General features: G+C 38.0%; 1 protein-coding gene across 2 annotated transcripts in view; it reads right to left on the reverse strand.

Moving 5' to 3' along the window:
• HBS1L (HBS1 like translational GTPase) overlaps positions 1–20645 on the reverse strand; it is a 2781383-nt gene that overhangs the window by 156009 nt on the left and 2604729 nt on the right. For both annotated transcript variants that reach the window (XM_044076292.1, XM_044076279.1), the window contains one exon: positions 8555–8655. In XM_044076292.1, coding sequence (XP_043932227.1) covers positions 8555–8655 — 101 coding nt within the window. The remainder of the gene's footprint in view (positions 1–8554; positions 8656–20645) is intronic.

The following is a 20645-nucleotide window of genomic DNA, read 5'->3' on the forward strand; positions in this document are numbered from 1 at the left end:
TGTATGTTTGTTTGTGTGTGGGGGGCAGGGGTGTGTGTGTGGTGTATGGTTAGTGTAGGAGTCGTGATTTTGAAATTCACGCTTCTGGGGTTTTGGCTTTATGATCTCGAAATTCTGAAAATCGATATTTCAGGATTAATAAGTGAACATATATATATATATATATATATATATATATATATATATATATATATATATATATATCTAGAGAGAGAGAGAGAGAGAAAACTAGGAAATTAAGTCACAGCAGTTTCCAATGAGTAAGGACCTCATTCTTCAGGAATACTGTGGTGAGGCAGCCTTATGAAAGGACAAAAGGTGATTAATTTCATAAGCAAATGGCTCTCTTGGCTGTCTCACAGTAACTCTACAGGTGAGTATATTGGACTCCCTTGTCCTACAAAAAAAAAAACACCTACTGAGAAGGGGGCCTTGCAGGTTACTGAACAATGCTGATCTTGTAACGGACTTCCTGGAGGAACCCATGTTTTGTGATAGTTATTTCAGATACTGTGTTTTATATTAAGCGTTTAGTGTAGAAAAACAAAGGGTTAATATTTCATACTGATAAACTTTTCCATTTCTCTTCTTGTAACCATTTCAAAAATGTGTTAAATACAACTAATTACTGCCCAATCAGAGGTAATACAGGATTTACCTACGAATGGTGCAGTTTACCCTCGATGTTGAAACTAGAGTGGGTAAACTATATTTCAACAGGACTGGATAAATCCTCCATTACCTACAGCTGAAAGATGACCATCAGTATTATGTACTGTGATCATTTTAAAAATACATATTCTACCTTTTTGGAAATAACTATGTTGAATAGCAGCTCCTCTTCTGCTTGAAGAATTGCTCAACAGATCCACAGAAGTGTAGGCATCCATCCTGCATACTGACCAAGGGATAGCCATGAGCATGCATACAGCATTTTAAGGAAATGCAGTTATTACCACTAACAGAATGATATTAACAGAATGCTGATATCAGTTGTATTTATTTTTCTTTTTATTTCAGTAGCAGTAATTATAAGTAGAACTTTCTGCTCGAGCTCTCAAGGGGATTGTGCCATCTGAAGTGAAGTACTTTTTTTGTGCATGTTTCCATTTACAAACTTGATACTTGTGGCTTTAATGGCTGCAAGTTCAAATGACTTGACTGTGTGTGCTGAAAGGATCTTTTTGTACTGTCTAACTATAATTCACAATCACTAAAAGATTATGCTTAGCTAATCAACAACTTTGGCTGCAAGGTGTTTTTACAAGCAGTGTATGATTTACTACTGATATCTTGTGTATGAATCTATTGTTACAATTAACTAATATGACTTGTACAGTAACCAAAATCAATCAATGGAAAAAAGTTTAAAACATAAACACAACAGAAAACAAAAACAAGCATTAATTCACAACCTTTTTAACTTGTGTTTTCTTTGGGAGGCAAAGCTCCTCCAACAAGGTCTCCTTACACCCCATACATAATGTGAATAACTGCAAGAACACTGCAACTAACAATACAATCCCCCACCCATGCAAGTACAACCTCACTCAAACAGTCAATTTTAAACGTGTAGTTTTCACACAGCTGTCTCCTGATCCACCGTCCTCCTTTTCCACACATCCCAAACACACAAATAAATCACAAGCTACTGGTATTATTCAAAATAACTTTTTATATCAGTGTTAATGTAACTGACTCACCTGTCTACATTCTTTATAATGCAACGTCCTTCCAACATGTAACTAATGCCATTGGCACCCACATTCAATCTTATACTTTCAGTCAGTTATTAAGTTTATTATTTATTTTATTTAACATTTGTTTACAGGGAAAGTCCAACTGGGCAGAACCCATTTTCAGCCGAGGCCCGGGGAGGAAAGCTCCACAAAAAGCAACAGTACATACAACATTAGTAACAGTAAATTCAGCATGGCAAACAATATATACAACATAAATTACAGCAGATACAGCAAGTCTAACAGTAGATACAATATCAGATAAGGAACTTAACATAGAACCTATGAGTATTAATTTACATTTGTAAAGGGAAAATAATTCTGGACTTACCACACATTTCAGAATAAAAAGAAAAATCAATACAAATAAGATCCAACAGACAGGCTGAACAATTAAAGAAGTGTGTACTTATGATAACAGGAGATCAGCCAGGGGTGTTGTATGAACAGAGCCAAGCCAATTTGTGCATCCATCTCTAAACAAGCCATGAAGCTTTGACTGTAAACAAACTTTTTTATGCATGCTAACTTGACATCCCTGTGCACTCCAGTCTAGTACTATACCTGACCCAAACCTTATTTATCTTTATTTAGTTCATGTTAAAATTCTTAACCTGTATATTTGTCCATCTTAATTTAAATTTCTGTATATAACCTCCATATCTGTAAATTATTTTAGATTACTCCATGCACCTAATACATTATGTAAATACCTCAAAGAATTATTTCAGTATCTATCATAGGTGTGTACTAGGCTAATGGCTGTGGGGCATTTACAAGCCTAGCCCCATAGGATTACTCTGGCATTGTCCCACCTGACCTTAGTTCCCTGTGCCTCTGTCGAGTAAAGCCACTGTGGAGTGATCCGTGGGGTGAATTTTCTATTTCCCATCCACTCATCAAGATTTCTCTTAAAGAGGGCCAGTGAGGTGCCCTGCTTGACATGTATGGGAAGTCTATTCCATACAATATAACAGGCAGAAGACACCAGACTGAAACTGCAGAAAATTTATTAAAACAGTAGTATAAAATAATAAAAACGTGCACAGCTAAGCACTTTCAGGCTAACAAGCCCTTGTTCAGATAATGCACAACAGATAAACACAGCTTTTAAGATATTCAACAACCAATCAAAAGTTCGTATTTTACCCTCTTTTTTCTAAGGATGGGTTTTAAAGGAACAACAGCACTCAGGCCTGGGGGTTTATCAGCCCCAAGCCTGATAATCCATCTAGTTTCTGCACATTCCGTATCATTAGAAATGTCTCCTCCCCTTATTCTACCCTTAACCATGCATAAGGTCATAAATAAAAACTTATGCCCTGTATTTTCCTTAATATGCTGAAACAAGGCTTTAGATTCATGCCGTTTTTGAATGAAGGTTTGGTTTTTAACCTATCTTCTTTTGTTTTAACTAATGAACAAATTCAGCTCTTAAATAAAGGTTTGTCCTTTATTCCAGCCAGGAGGGCGGAACATGCTGAATTACTAAAATACTTGCATTTGTTGGGAAGAAATCTGTCCTTAAAATGTATTTTTAATAATGACAACCATACTGACAATGTTTCTTCGTTTAAAAGACCTAGCACATTTATGCCCATTATTGATCCAACAGTACAAACATTTACTGAGATCCGCGGTGGTGGTGCTGCGGTAGCGTTGTCACCTCATAGTAAGACGCTGTCCGGTTCGATTCTCAGCTAGAGCGTCTTCTGCGTGGAGGCATGCATGAATGGGTGTACCTTTGTTGAAGGTTGTGCGTCAGGGCTGGTAACTCGGCACGTAAAAATCAACTACCAATCATTAGCGGACCGGAGTTCCGCTGTGGCGACCCCTAACCGGGAAAAGCCGAAAGACACAAAACAATGTGAAAATGAATTTAGTTCTTTGTTTGAAAAGGGCACTAGACTTGGTTTTTGTAATATGTCTCAAAGTGATTATAATGCTTTAAATGCACTAAAAGAACTACATTCCATTGATATTAAACTTGCGGACAAAGGCAATGGTATTGTTATCTTGGATAGACAGGTTTATATCAATCAAATGAAGCTATTGTTGCAAGACACTAGCACTTACAGTTGCATATCTAAACATATTGTTAATGGGATTATGGAGAAAGTTTATTTTCTTGTATTTGATCTTTCAATGACAGGTTTAACAGATGAGAGAGTATTTAAATATTTCAATACACCATATCCTGTCATTCCTAAAATATATGGACTACCTAAAATACACAAGAACAGGGTTTCCCCACCTATGAGACCCATTGTCTCCGGTGGTGGTTGGTGTACTGAAGCTCTATCGATTTATGTTGAAAACAGGTTACATCCTTTTCTAGAAGAATGTCATACTAATTTAAGAGATACTAAAAGTTTTTTAGAATGACTTTATAACAGGATTCAGACAATGGATAATGACTTTATGTTTGTGACCTTGGATATAGAGTCACTTTTTACGTCCATTCCTAATGACTGGGGCATTGAGATGGTTAGAGATTTTCTTAATGGGCAAAGATGCCTTACAAATGATGATGTAAAACTTATATATAGTTTATTGGAAGTCATTCTTGAAAATAATGTATTTCTTTTTGAAGGAGACTATTTTCTACAAAAGGTTGGCGTAGCTATGGGCACAGCTTGTGCCAATAGCTACGCCAACTTAACTTTGACCCAATGGGAACAGACAACCATCTTAGTTCCAAGCAATTGTCTAAGTGACCATATTGCATGGTATGTCCGTTTTGTGGACGATGTCTTTATGCTTTGGAAAGGAAATATTATGGAACTTGAGGAACTGATTACTTACATGAACAGGAGTACTAATTTTCTAAAATTTAGTTATAAATGTTCCACAACTGAAATAGATTTTTTTAGATGTACTCCTTACTAAATCCGATTTGAATCAGGTCCATAGTAGTATTTACAAAAAACCAACAAGAAAGAATGCATTACTACATAGAAATAGTATGCATCCTAGGCATATAGCACGTAATGTGCTTAAAGGACAAGTCTATAGGACACTTAGACTGCACAACTATGACTCAGAGGCACACAATGCCCTGGCTAAGTTTAAACAGGAGTTTTTGCAGAGGAGTTACTCTGAAAAAGAAATAAACACCAGTATAACTGAAGCATGTTGACATAGCAACAATAGATGTAAACCATATTATAAAGATATGGCTGTAAATGAATGTGAAAGTCAAGGGGCAGATGCACATTTGAATAATTACCCTAGGGTTATTTTTCAGTTTTCCAGTGACATCAACGAATATTGTGACGTCATCAAAAGAAATTGGCATATTTTACATGTCAATCCTGAGCTGTGAAACAAAGTTGATAAAGTACCTTCATTCTCTTTTAGAAATAATATGTCCCTTAAACAGCATCTGTGCAATAAAGATATCAACCATACTAGGAGAATATATGAATCTACTCGAATAGGAACTTTCCCTTGCAGAAACTGTTCTGCCTGCCAATATATTTATTCCAGCTATGTATATATACATCCCACTAGAAAATTCACCATAAATGCTAAACATATGCAGACTGTCGTACGTCAAATATAGTTTACTTTGCCTTTTGTCAGCAATGCCATGTTTTTTATGTAGGTAAAACGAATCGATTATTAAAAGACAGAATATTAGAACATAATAGAGACATTCGGAATCAAAAGTTGAGTAATGCCTTAGCAAACCATGTTATGGCCACTGACAAAACACATTTTTAAATTTTTTGTTATTCAATCATTGAATGTTAGCCCACAAGGGGGCAACATAGAAACAAAAGTTGAAGCATTGGAACAGAAATGGATTTTACTGTTGGATGCTGAAAAAGTTCCAGGACTAAATGGTGCTTTTTCTGTGAAACCCTTTTTGAAACTAAAAAGGCTTAAACATTAGTTTTAGATAGAAGCATCTATCTACATATATATGTGTTTTATATATATATTTTTGCAAGTTGCATATATATATATTTTTGTAAGTTGTATATATTCTAAAATTAAGTATGTGTGTTTACTTGAATTGCATCTACTAATTTTATTAATTGATTGATTAATTAAATGGAACAAATTGGTTCTATTTATTCCTATTTAATCATTTGATGCATTTTAAAGTTTTAGTCTGATGAAGCGACAGTGTATGTCTGCGAAAGCGCTTACTTTTTCTTTTATTTTTTATTAAAGCTAAGTCCTGTGTACATTGGGAGTATTTTGTGTTTTTACAATATAGTTACATCTTCCGATAGCTCTGCTGCTACTATGGCAATGGTCGCATCGTCCATTGGGGATGACACGACGCCCTTACGCACACAAGGAGAGACCAGCTCATCCAGTACTCAGTGCTCTGTAGGAGCGGCAACAAATGCGGATGGAGTGTTTACAGCAATGGCTGCCAAGCCTAAATCCTTTTCTTCTACTAGCAATAAAACTTTTCCCATGCTTCTGGTGGCTGTAAAGAAAAAGAATCCACACAAACGAAGCGTCTCGAGTCATCACAAACGGAAGCAACTGAGAATTTCAAACTGACTATGGGTGACTGTAACAACATTGTTTATAGTTTTTCTGAACTTGAGCTTACTGCTGACCAAATATGTGTTTTAAACAAAGGTTTGACCTTTGTTCCAGATAACAAGGCTGATTATATTCAAGCCATTATAAATATATTGTGTTTTGCTAGGAATGCTACATTATGTTACACGTTTGCAGAAAGGAGTGTTGAGAACAGTGTTAGAGTCCTGAGACAGTCGAGTGACTTTACACCAATATTTTGTCCAGCATTGACCACATTTGTTAAGTTATGTGAACAAGAGTTAGAAAAATATTTTAATATTAATAATAAGAAAAGGTTCTTCAATTTAACGAAGCAACAGAGGCTGGCCCTCGAACAATTATCAAAGGATGACAGAACAATAATAAAACCAGCGGATAAGGGAGGTTCTGTTGTCGTTATGGATAGAAGCTTTTATTGCAATAAGTTGAATATGCTATTAGAGGATAAATACACTTTCAGTAGTCTTTCTCCAGTCATGGTTAATGTATCAATAGAGAAGGTGAAAAATACTATAACTAATTTACATAAGGTGGGTTTAATAGATGATAATGTGAAAGAATTTTTATGGGTAGAATATCCAGTGATTCCAGAATTTAAAGCTTTGCCGAAGATTCACAAGAAATTGACAAATCCACCTCTAAGGCCCATAGTTTCGGGGAAGAGGTGGTTAACCGAAAACATCTCGATATGGGTTGAATGTGCTTTGAAACCTATGTTGTGTCACTACCCTAGGATATTAAAGGATACTGCTCAGTTTGTCACAGCTTTATCGACACATATAGATATGATGAGGGGCAAGGAATACATGTTTGTTACCCTGGACGTTAATAATCTATTCACAGTCATTAATAATCATTATGGCATTTCAGCCATTGAGAATTTGTTAATTAGTAAAATGCAATTAGATATGGATACTGTCCAGAGGATTAGTAAGCTTTTCAATATTGTGTTGGAAAATAATATATTTTATGTCAAGGTACTTACTATCGGCAGGTACAGGGTGTTGCCATGGGCACACCCTGTGCCAACAGCTATACTAATCTAGTATTAGCCTATTGGGAAGAGTTAGTTATTTTTGAAGCATCACATGATTGGGTTGATACATTTGGTTTTTACACCCGATTCGTAGATGACATTTTTTTCCTGTGGGCAGGCACAGAATTAGAGTTAAGATCTTTTTTCGAATATTTAGAGACGAGCTCAGATTTTTTTTTAGGTTTTCAGTCAACATTTCTGACTTGAATATAGATTTCCTAGATGTGCAATTGACTAAACATGGTGATGGCATCAGCACAACTTCTCTTTACAAGAAAACATGCTGGCGTAATAGTCTGTATCCACGCCATACCTTTGACAACATAGTCAAAGGCCAGGTGTGTAGGATTTCCAGGCTGTGCAGTGAAGATATAAGATTCCATGATGAAATTGAGAAATTTCAGGATAATTTCACTCGACGGGGATATAGATGGAAGATGTTTACACCCTTAGTTGATGATAGTAAAAATAAAAGTAGCAGCACAGCCAGACCATGGTTGACTAGGAACATGGACACCATGGATAATATTTCGAGCCAGAATGATACTTCCATTAAGAGGAACAAAGCTAAACTGGTCTTCGGTTCGGTTCTGGGTCCTCTCCTGTTTGGTATCTACTTCTCTGAAGTACAAGCCAACACGAAGGGACTCTGACTGACAAAGTTTGCAGACGATTGCAAGTTGGGAGATATTATTAACTCCCCAAGTGATGTTGACATCCTATAAAAAGGCCTCATTGAGACCAACGACTGGTGTCAGAACCATGGCCTTAATCTCAATGGCAAAAAATGTGTTGTCATCCCCTTTGGGAAAAACCCAGTTCCCATGAATTATCACATCGATAGTAGTCCACTGAACACAGAAGGCGTTATAAGAGATCTTTGAAGACAGCTTGACAGCAACCTATCTTTTGACCACATTGCCACTGTGGTCAGAAAGTCCTTCTATGTGGCACATCTCATTACTAAGGGTTTTGCATCCAGGAAAAAAACAGGTCATTCTCTACCCCAGTTAGTAAAGTCATAAATAAATAAAATAAAGACTTCCTCAGCTTTCATAATTTTTTTCTGTTTCCTCACTTTTCAACACATGCAACACATCTTCCTCAGGATTGGCTGCTTTTGTAAGTAAATGTCAAATACTCAACAAACAATATCAAAGCTTATCACCTTTATCATATATACATCCCACCAGTTTTGCAGGGTTATTGATCTATGCACTTCTGCACTTACTTGGGCCTTCTCTTGAGAACCTCTCCAGTGCTCTTATGTAGGATGCTTACTAGTCTTCGAATAGTGGCAGGTTCACTTACGGTTTGGTAGTGTAAAAGTACCTAAAACATGTAAATTCACACACTAAATGTAATCAAACTGCAAATGTTTGACATTTTTACTTCAAATAACATAACTTTAAATCATACAACACAAAAATAGCCAGCATTAAACTGTAGCATTTATTTAACATCAAATTACAAAGTTTTTGTAGCACACCTTCTCATTTTATACAAGTTTCCTTGTTTTATTACTCTCGCATCTTACACTTAGCACACTGCAAAAAAAATGGCCTAATTATGATGACAACATAACTACGATGGAAACATGTTTGAATGATTTTAATGAACAATTTAGATAAATGAGGTTTCATGCAAGAGGTAACACTGTCATCTTGTAATAAGCTGCAGGAAAATACAGCCTTCAATAAATGAAAGGGGAAGTCTTTTTACTGTAGTTGTTTTATTATACTTCAGACACACTTTGATGATGAAAAACAAACATTTCTTCTCATTATCAAAAAAATTAAAGCAAGAAATTGGTTTTCCAAATATTACTGTTAACGTAATTGCAACTACTGTTCACAAATCATCTTGCAGCACTGCTGTTTGTCAAGATACTATGTCAGTTTTCACAAATGACAAAGAAGATATAGATAAAATGTTAGCTCTCACTTTGCCTAATGACTAAAGTAGCTTAACTATGTGCAGTCATGTGGTACTAATTCTAAGAAATCCGTATTTCCTCAATTTACCATCCTTAATTATAATACAAGAAAAGTAAGACTGCACCAGAATATTATCATATGACATGATCCCTCAAAATTATTCACTCCTTGATTACACATCAGTACACCATGAAAAATGCATCTACTCTAAGACAGTACATTGAAGGTTGTATGCATGACCTTTACACTGACATGTTTAAGAGATGCTACCTGTGTGTCAGCAGAGAAATTTGTAGACAGAGAAAATCAAACAGAAAAGGAAAAGAAAAAAGTCTGGCTGGGATAAACCCTGACGTTCTTCAGCAAAAACAGTTCCGATTTCAAACTTTACTACAGGAGATGACTTTTATTTATTTCCTCTAAATGACTGAATCATATGCACTCAGAAAGGTTGAAAATAAGTGTGACTTTAGAGAAATCTGTGCAATCAAATCACAAACGGCTGGAAAAACCTTTAAGTAGATATTCACATGAGTTTATAACACCTCTGAAATCAGAATTTGAAACCATGGAAATAATGGCTGAACGTAAGACTTAGCAAAAACTGTTTCAAAAAATGAGAGGGCAAATCATGTATATATACACCAAATCTGGTAATCAGAAAGCAGCCAAGATCTGTACGCTTAAAGATGCAATCATACCAGCAGGAAGAGCTGCTCATGACAAAGCTGTTTCAGAAGGGAAAAGTGTTAAAATTGGAACAGTATAGTTTTTATGGAATATAATTATTCAGCCAGACTGAAGAGAAGCAAATGTATCTTGGCAATGAGGGGATTTCAAGAGGCAGGTGTGAGATTCAAGTTGTTATATTTAGTTTTGTTCAGAATATTTTTTTCTGGGCGGATAAAAGACATTTTTTTTGGATGTGGAATTTATCCAACAGAGAGCAGTAAGCTGAAGAGAATACTATTTCTCAATCATCTGACAATAATAAAGCCCAAACAAAGACTATCAGTGAAACCTGTGCCAATGTTCCAAAGGAAAATGCTTGAGTGATGAAAAAAAGCTCAGAAGCCAACTAAGAAAGTCAGGCTTACCCGAGACTTCGACCATAGACCAGTGCTGGGAGGTCAACTGGCTTAGGAAGAAGAAGACGACGACTGACAATGTGAAATTAGTGAATAAATGACAGAAATCTAAAGCATCAATCCCATTAGATACCTTTTTGTGTGCGTGCATGTGTGTGAGTGAACTGTGGTTTTGCAAGAAGTGGCTAAAAAAGACTGCAAGTTTGTTGACTATGTTAGAATGCTGGGGGCACTCAACGTATAAAGGGCAGTGGGAAAGTCCAAGATAAAGCTTAAAGACCATATTATAGAGCATCGGTCAGATATGAGAAGATCCATTCAAACTACTGCATTAGCTAGGCATGTGTCTGAGAATAGTACTGATCATGATTTCATGTTTAGAGTTATTTAGAGTTATGGCCAGTCTGGAGCAATGAGAATCATCTTTGGTCTGTCTGCTCTGGCTTTTAATAGAACTTTGGGCAGCAGAGGAAGAGGTGGAAAGGCATAAACTGTCATTGTTGTCCAACTGAAAGAGTGCGTCCACTTTCCAGGCCTGTGGATGAAAGGTCCTTGAGCAGAATTTTGTCAATTGGTAATTTCTGTGGGTGGCAAAGAGATCTATGTCTGGCCTTCCCCATGCTTGAATTATCTTTGTAAAAACTTGAAGATGCAACTTCCATTCCTGTGGATCTGTCATATTTCTGCTTAGGTTGTCCGCCGGCGTGTTTTCCTTGCCTGGCAGGAACTGTGCTTGAAGTTGGATTTGTAATTCCAGAGCCATGTTCCAAAGAGACATGACTAGCCTGCATAGGGGATATGAATGGGTTCCTCCCTGTTTGTTTATGTACCACATCACTGTGGTGTTGTCTGTCCTTATCAATAGCCAGGCCAACCTGGATGCAGTAGGTCTTTGAAAGCCATAATAGCATTTATTACTGCTAGCATTTCCTTTTGATTGATGTGTAGGTGCTTTTCTTTTTGGGACCATTTTCCCTGAATGCACCGATCTGTCATGTGCGCCCCCCAGGCGTAGTCCGAGGCGTCTGTTGTGATGACTTGATTTGCTTGAGGCTTGTAGAATGGGAGACCTATGTTTCTTTGGCATGCTTGAGCCCACCACAGAAATTCCTTTTGAAGACATTGAATCAGTGGTATAATTGTTTCCAAACTGTGGCTGTGTTGAGACAATAGGTTTTTTAGGTACCATTGAAGTTTCCTCATATGCAGCTTTGCACATGGGATTAGCAGGATGCAAGATGCCATGAATCCCAGAGCCTGCAGGATTTTCCTTGCAGTCAGCCTGGTGAAGGTTGCCAGTTTTCTGAAGTATTGAGTTAGTTGCCCTTGTTTCTCTGGCGTGAGGTAGGTCATCTGGGTGTTTGTATTCAAGCTGGCACCCAGGAAAATTATTGTTTGAGAGGGTATTAGTCTTGATTTCTTTTTGTTGACTGTGTATCCCAGAGAATTCAACAACATTATTACAAACGCCAGGTGTTTCAGAAGTATGCGTTTGCTGTCCGCTTGGATCAGGCAGTTGTCCAAATATGGGTATATTTGTATCCCTTGAAGTCTACAGAAGGCAATTACTGATGCCAGGCATTTCGTGAACACTCTGGGCGCAGTAGATAAGTCAAAGGGCAATGCAGAGAATTGATAATGGGTTGAACCTGCAAGAAATCTGAGGTATCTTCTGCAATCTTGTCTGACTGGGACATGCAGGTATGCCTCCTTGAGGTCCAATGCTACCAGCCAAGACTCCTTGCCCAGCATGGGAAGAAGCTGCTGTAATGTGAGCATCTTGAATTTTGGTACGAGTAAATATGTGTTTAGGATGGATAGGTCTCCAATCTTGCCCTTCCTTGGTACCAGGAATAGTCTGGAATAAAAACCTTGACCCTGTTCTTGTGCAGGTACCTCTTGAATAGCTTTCATGTCCATGAGATCTGAAATTTGTTTTTGTGCCTCTGCCCTTTGATTGTGTGGCAGGTTTGGCATGCCTCTCATTTTTGGAAGGGTGTGAAAGTGGAATCTGTAGCCTCTGTCTATAATGTCCAGGATCCATTTGTCTTTTGTGACAATATGCCAATTTTTCGAAAATAACGCCAGTTTTCCGCCTAAAGGTGCTGCCAATTGAGCCTTGCTTGGCATGTAAAGGGGAAAGTCATTGGTTCTGCTTTCTGAATGGCTGTGAACTATCCTCACCACCTCTTGGTGTAGGTGCTTGTCATTGTCTGCCTCTAAATGATCCTTGAGATTGCCCTCTACCCCTCGGGCGCCTGTATCTACCTCTTTGAGGTCTGTCCGTGGCTGGAAAGGACCAATTTTTTGAAGGCCAATTTCTACTGAAACGTGGAGATTGTACCTGTAGGAAATCTTTCACTGTTTGCATTGATTTTGCCTTTTCCTCCATTTTCTTTAATACCTCCTCAGCTTTAACACCAAACAATACATCTTTTGAAGAGGTGCATCTAGTAATTTAGCTTTGACATGATCTGGTAAGGTTTGCTCTTTGAGCCAAGCATGTCTACGTATGACTGATCCTGTAACAGCAGCACTACATGAGGCCTCTAAAGCATCAAAACCACATTGCAAGGTATGTTTACCCACTTGCTCTGCACTATGCAACAAATCCTGCAACTCCTTCAAGTCTGGTTGTTCAGGTTGTGACATTTTGCTTTTCAACTGAGATAACAAAAACTGTTGATACTTTAACATATGGAACTGACAGTTTAATGCCCTCATGGTTAAGGTGGCCGAGGTGTATACCTTTTCCCCCCACCTTTCTAAAGCTCTGGAATCTCTCTCTGAATGTAATGGATTTTTGGCACTGGAGGCCTTAATTCCCTTGGGACCCTGTGAAATAGTTTCTGGGTCAGACGCATGGCTTCTGTATAGAAATTGGTGTGAATCAGGAACCCGGTAATACCTGTCAGGCTTGACTGGAGCTGGAGGTAAAGAATCTGGGTTAAGGCCGGCCTCTGAATACACATCATCTAGTATGTCTAAGACAGGAGGGATAGCCAGAGGCCTGTGCTGAGGGAGCAAGAGGAAATCCCTGAGCCTTTTCTTGGAGTCTGAGTAATCTTGGCCTTCCCAGTGGAAGTGTTCCCTCAAGGTATGCAAGGTTTCCCCAAAAGAGTAGTCCTCAGGGGGGGGAGACAGAGGGAATGGACTCCTCTGCATCAGAATCTTTAAAAGGGGAGTATGAATGTTCCTGGTCTTCAGAATGTTCTGAAGTAATGGAGGCCTGGTCCGAGGAAGGGTATTCTTCCTCCACTCTGGGCCTTTGTCAGAGGGGGGTTGAGAACCCCTGATAAGAGTAATCAAATCCTCAGCCATTTTGAGCATCTGCTTTTTAGGCATGGGGCCTTGAGAGGGGCCCTGTGGAGCTTGTCTGTTAGTATGCATGGCTGCTTTAGATTTAGTGAAAGCCTTAATGGAAAAAGAAGAAGAAGGCCTGAAGACACCTTGAGAGGTGGCAGGCCTGTCTAAACTCTGAGTTTCCCTGCCAAGAGTGGCTTCGGTATCTGTAGTCGGGGTGTGGGCCGAAGACCCTGCGACCTCGGGCACAGAAGACACCGCTAATGAAGTGTCATCGGTAGTCAGGGGCTGCGTAGGTGCCTCGCTGAGAACCGGAGCACCTGTAGTCGGCTTTAGCGTGGTGTCGGTAGAAGTCGCGGACCTTGTATGTCGGTCCTTATCTTTGCGTCTTTTACTCAAAACTGGAGTCGGAGTATCCGACAACATAATGTAATTAAACTTTTTGCCAAAATAGTGTTGGGCGAACTCCGCCCGATGCTTAATAGTGCATCTGTTGAATGTAGCACAAAAATGACAGGCCGAGACGTCGTGGTCTGGGCCTAAGCAAGGAATGCAGAGGGAATGGAAATCCTTATGCGGTATTTGCTTCCCACATGAAATGCAATTATTAACTTTGTCTGACATCGGTCTGAGGCAAGAAAAGTTTCCCAATGAGGTACTTAGCTTTCAAGAAGACTTCGGTTGAAAAATATTCGTAATCTCAGGAGCTGGCCGACCGGCACTTGCGAACTGCTTCTGCTTCGGGCACCGCGCGGCAAGAAAGACTGTTATGACTGCAGCTGTATGCACGATGAACATCTGTATCTAGTAGTATAAGAGGAAGTGATATAAATAAAATAGAATGGACTGAATATAGATGGATTATAAACCTGAGAACTGATATACGACCAGGAATAAATGTGAATTTGAAAGTAGGAACTCTGAATTGACATATTACTCCTCAAATTAAAACAGCTGAGCTACACTGGGTAGAATTTCACTTGAGTATGTGTATTTAATTGAAAGCTTTAGAACCAATCCGATAACTGTATTTGATCATGCAACAACCAAACCTGAGATAAAGATGCAGGATAATTATGTAAAAATGAGGCACAGGTGGGCGCCCATTTATCTGAGAAAAGGAGAGCAATTTAAGGATTGGGTAGAGGTTATGACATGAGAGATATTAGGGAAGATAGCATTTACTTAAGAAGGGATAGCTAGTGAGTGGGATAAAATGAAAACAAATTCTAAAAACATGGTGGAAATAAGAGAAAAAGTGATACAAAAAATAAGCACTGTGAATTAGAGGGATTTGTAAAAGGTTTGCATATTGCAGAAGAGAAAGCCACATAACAAAAAGAGGAGCAAATGAAGAGCAAAAATATTTATGGGTGGGATCTAGAACCTGATTTGCAATAGTAAGAATGTATTGAGTTACCTAGAAAGGAAAATAACAAAAGACTGCAGATTTCTTAAGAAGTATATCAGAATATTTGCTATTGAAGATGTGATTTTAGTAGCAGGAACTCCAAACTGACATATTACTCCTCAAATTAAAACAGCTGAGCTACAATGGACAGAAAAACAAGGATGATGCTTCATGCTCACCAAATGACTTATAAAAACCAGTGCATACCAAGATTATATATTCCCCATTCTGAAAGAGGGATGGGCCTCCTTGAAATCGATTACATGTATAGATCTGTAATCGTGGAACTTCACACATATCTGCTGGCTTCACAAGACCCAAATGTAGTGAAAGTTTTGAAACATGAGGAGAATAAATCTAAGATGACTTCTCTGCATAATCTAGCAGAAGCATATGACCGTCAAGCAAGAATGAAAATCAAACAAGAAGTAGATAAAAATCAGGCATCAATTGAATGTGCCAAAAAACAAAAGAAATAATATAAAGTGAAGGACCAGATGAGAAGGGAAGAAATGTGGAAAATGCATAAATATAGTTGTAAGTACAGAAAACTTCTGGAAGAATCTCATGTTGATCAGGAACAAATACGGGAATGGTTAAGGAGAGGCAAATTCAAACCAAGAAATGAAAGGTTAATAATGGCAACCGAAGAAGACAGTGGGCTGCATATACATTGGTTTACAAACTCCATTGAACATGTGGAAGAAACAGACAAATGTAAGTTTTGTAAAAGCGAACTGGAAACAGTTGCATACCTCATTGCTGGTTGTGACATACTAATGGCAGGAGGACTGTATACTGAAAGGCATAATAATGTGGCAAGATTATTGCACTGGGAATTGTGGTATTGAAGTGTCTAAAAAACACTGGAAACATGAGCCACAAAGTATCATAGAAAATGATGAAGCTTACATCATATGGGATCACCCATTACCAACAGTTGAAAAGATAGATGCTAGAAAACCGGACATAGTGGTCCATGAAAAGACAAAAGTAGCACTGATCATTGAAATCACCACACCCAGTGACTACAATTGTTTTGCATACAGAGAGAGACAAAGTCATAAAATATCAGGATTTTCAGGCAGAAACGAGAGCAATGGGGAAGAAAGATTCCAAGACAGTCCCAATACTAGTAGAAGCAATGGGTCTTTTGAATCTACAATCGTATTTAGATATGTTACCAATACATGTAACTCCATACGAACTGCAGGAGTCATCATTACTGAGCACATTGTGGGTGCTGCGAGAGCACTTTTGGGTGACATCAAAGATTAAAACAATACTAATTTTATGAACTTTAATCGTACTTTGACTTAGGAGTGGGGTCCATTCTTGGCATGGTATTATAAACCCAATAGATTTGGAGAAATTAAAAAAAGATAGAAATTATATTTCACTTGAGTATGTGTATTTAATTGAAAGCTTCAGAACCAATCCAATAACTGTATTTAATCATGCAACAATCAAACCTGAGATAAAGATGCATGGTAATGATGTAAAAATGAGGCACAGGTGAGTGCCCATTTATCTGATAAAAGGAGAGGAATTTAAAGACTGGGTACAGGATATGGCCTGAGAGATATTAGGGAAGATAGCATTTACTTCAGAAGGGATAGCTAGTGAGTGGGATAAAATCAAAACAAAGTCTAAAAACATGGTGGAAATAAGAGAAAAAGTGATACGAAAGATAACCACTGTGAGTTAAGAGGGGTTTGAAAAAGGTTTGTATATGGCAGAAGAGAAATACACATAAAAAGAGGAGCAAATGAAGACTGCTAAAGGGAAAATAAGGGACTACCTGGATAAAATGCATATGTTTAGAAAGGTTGCTGTTAAGCAACTATTTTTAATTTTAATTTAATTTACTTTTATGGAACATACAAACTCAGAACAGTAAAATAAAACAATGTGCTGGTACTCAGCTTCAAACAAATGAAGTAGATAAATTACAACACCTGACTCTATAAATTATATTCAATGTGCAGCACACTTTCTTCCCTTATCAATAATCTCAACAGACTAAACTCATGGAATATGGCTCCCCAGTCCAAGAGAATATTAAGTTCTTCCTGCCCTTACTTAAATGAAATAAATACTTGGACTGTATGGTGGGCTACATATTACCTCACATTAGGTAAAGGTACATTATATGGGTTTTCCATTCCTTAGCTATAAATGCTTTCGCTACACCTGCTAGCACCTACTCCACACATCCCATATTCTTTTCCTCCTACTTCATTCTCCCTGAGCACCTCCCCTATATCCAACAACCAGCATTCTAAATTTCTCAGGGTCTCAAGCCCAACATTACTCTTGTGAGGAACCTTAACTCTTCCCAGTAAGGTATCAACCACGAACATTCCCAGAACAGGGGTGCTATTCCTGCATTCTGTTTTCCACATTTCCAACACGTGCTATGTTGGGCTCTTTTCTTGTTTAAATAGCTTCACAGAAGTATAACACCAGTCATATATTAACCTCATCTGCTGATCCTTTTATCTATATCAGTTTCCTAGCCTCCACATTGCATCTTTTACTAGCTGCACTCAGCGCCCAGATTTAAATCCTCGTCCTTCTTCCAGTGAGCATAAAGACTCTCATTAATGCTCTGTGTTCTAGCCTGTCACATATCCCTGTGTATAAAACCTGCATCCCTTTCTGAATAATGCCCCATTTTGACCACTTCATCTGTCTTTGGCTTGATGGTTCATTTATACACATTCACTTCCATATTGCCTTCAAATGGTCATAAGAGAACCAATTCTGCTCCCTGATGCAGAATTGCTGTTTTAATACAATGAAGGGGACCCAATTTACTCCTTCTCTAACTTGGCTTAACCAGTCCCACAATTCTATCCCAGATTTGCATCATTCTTGTTGCACTTGGAAGGAGACTGATCACATTACATAAGGGTGGCACCATATGATTTTAGTAGGCCTCTCTCTTTACATATAGTTTAACAGTTTTTCAGGCTTCTCCCTCCCAAGCTACAATCCACAATTTTAATTACGTACCCCCAATCTACAGTTCCAGCCCTTCTGAGTGTAATTGATCCTCAGTGAATAAGTGGCTCAATTGGGCTAAACAAAATGCTAAAGTATACATGCTGGGATCTGGTAGTCCCCATCCTATGTAAAATCTTGGTATTCTGGCTTTCTGTGCTGCTATCCTTCTTGTTGTGCACTCAATATCATTTCATCTAGGATCTTCTGTATCACTACCAGTTTGCGATCATCAAATCTAGCAGGAAGATTAATAACCACATAAAATATATGGGTCCCCAAAGTCTTCATTGCTGGTATAATTTCTTGTATAGGTCGAAAATTGCTCACTTTAGGCAGAAACTCTTTTATTGAGCTTCTTTTCCAGACTATGTTCTAAATTCATTCTGCATGTCTCATCTCAGGACTTACTCACCAGCACTCTAAATTATTTGGTGCATTCTACGTTTCTAAAAGGAACCCTGCGCCTATACCTTCACTTCTCTTAACGCCCCTTATCACCACTGATTTCTCTTCACTGAATCTTATATAAACAGCAATGATGAAAAAGGACACCACTGTCTGGTCCCACTCTTAATATAGCCTGAAGCTGACACTCCTCCATTGATACAAACTCTGAAAGATGGTTTACCACAAAGATACTCCACTAATGAGTTAATCTCTCAACTACCTTTCTACATTCCAATACCTTAAAAATGAAGCCGTACCTTACTGTATCAAAACCTTTTTCTATATCAGAAAAGCCCATGCCTTCCCTTGAGTTATCATGTGAATAACTCCAGAAAAATAAGGTTAAAATTTACCAGTCTGCAACAATACTTCTTTGTAGTATGAATCCATTCTGCCCATGGTCCATTAGAGAGGAGATAAATACCTTCATTTGCTTGGCTAAAGCCCTAGCTAAAAAATTTTGATCCACATTAATCAGTGATATTGGCCTAAAATCCTCAACTCCAGGTGCAGCTTTTTTCACTTTGGGGAAGACTGTTGTTACAGACTGTTGTGTTCCCTCCATTGCTCTATTCCCATTCCCTATGGAATTGAAAAGCCCCGTCAAACTACCAACAAATGGACCCCCTTCCCATTTGTAGAATTCTGCCAGAAAGGCATCCAACCTTGAAGCTTTATAGGCATTTAATCTCATTAGAGCTATGCCCACCTCACTCTGCATTATTTCTCTATTCAGTCCAGCTGACTGCAATGCATTAATCTTGAAAGCTTCAGCTATTCGAAACTCCCATGAGTCCAGTGTTTTCCCCTGTACTTACTTGTACAGCTCACTATAAAACCTTCTGAATTCTTCTCTTACATCCCCTTTCCCTTCAAATCACCCTTCTACCCATTCAGTATAGTATGTCGCTCTCTTGCCACTATTTAAATAATCTTAGGTTCACTTCATCCAGTCAGTCAACAAAAAGTCTCTCCTAGTCAACTCATCTTTGGCCTGGGAAAGCAACTGTTTTTGACAACTCTAAACTGCAAACATTTGTAGCACAATGACTTAAACAGAAAGTAGAAATACCTATAGCCAAATTTAGGGAAACTATTACAGGAAAATAACCCAAGATCCTAGGGAGGTGCGGATAGTTTGGAAATTTTAATGAAATGTGTATAATGTTGAAGAATTTGGAAACCAATAAAAGGCATAAATGGAAATATTTACAGAAGACAATTATGGGAAGGTTAAAAGACGACCAGGATCAGATATTAACAGCTAAGATAAACACTGATGAGATGAAAACAGTGATGTATAATCAAAAGGGAAAGCTCCAGAAAAAGGCAGCATTTCTATGTAAATTTGGAAGTTAGAAGGTAAGAAAGTGCTAAAGATTTGGAAAGTCTTTTTTAGCAATACTTTAAAAGAAGGGAATGTTTGAAGAAAGCTATGGTGGCTGTGTTACCCAAAAAGATCTTTCAAATCTGGCTTACGATGGACCCAGTTCATATATAAACCAGGATTATAAAGAGTTTTTATTGATTTACGCTAGATAATAGGTTGGCAAAGGTATTACAAAGTTTATACATTTGGATCAGTACAGTTTTGTAGAGTGCAGGCAAACATTTGACATTAAGGTGGTTCTTAATGCATAGAAAACTTTGTTACAGTCAGTGGGGATTTTATGGGTAGAACAATGGTTGAATTTGCTTTCCCTTACAAAATACGGTTAATGAGGAGGATATGCAGAAGGCTCATCTGCAAGAATTAAGGGAAGAGGGTTCCTCACTGACAGAATGCGTTTGAACAAAGAACCAGCCAGGGGTGTCCTTTTTCCTCACTGTTATTTGCTTTATATTTACAGCCACTAGGCAAAGAAAATAAGCGATTAACAAAAGTAAAGATATAACTGGTATACTACTCAAGAAAATATAGCTTTATTTGCAGAAGATATTATTTTGTACTTGATAAATCTAGAACAAGACATTTTGGTGTTGTGAAACATCTTGAGAGAGTTTCAAGTCATTTTGGGATATAAAATAAATCAAGAAAAAAATAAAGGCTATAGTGGGAAACTATATACCCATGCATGGAATGGTACCGCAAAACCCCACTTAAGGGGATGTGATAAGGTGAAACAT

Source organism: Protopterus annectens, chromosome 1.part1 (genome assembly GCF_019279795.1).
Source record: "Protopterus annectens isolate FY-2018-M chromosome 1.part1, PAN1.0, whole genome shotgun sequence".
NCBI classification, from domain to species: domain Eukaryota; kingdom Metazoa; phylum Chordata; order Ceratodontiformes; family Protopteridae; genus Protopterus; species Protopterus annectens.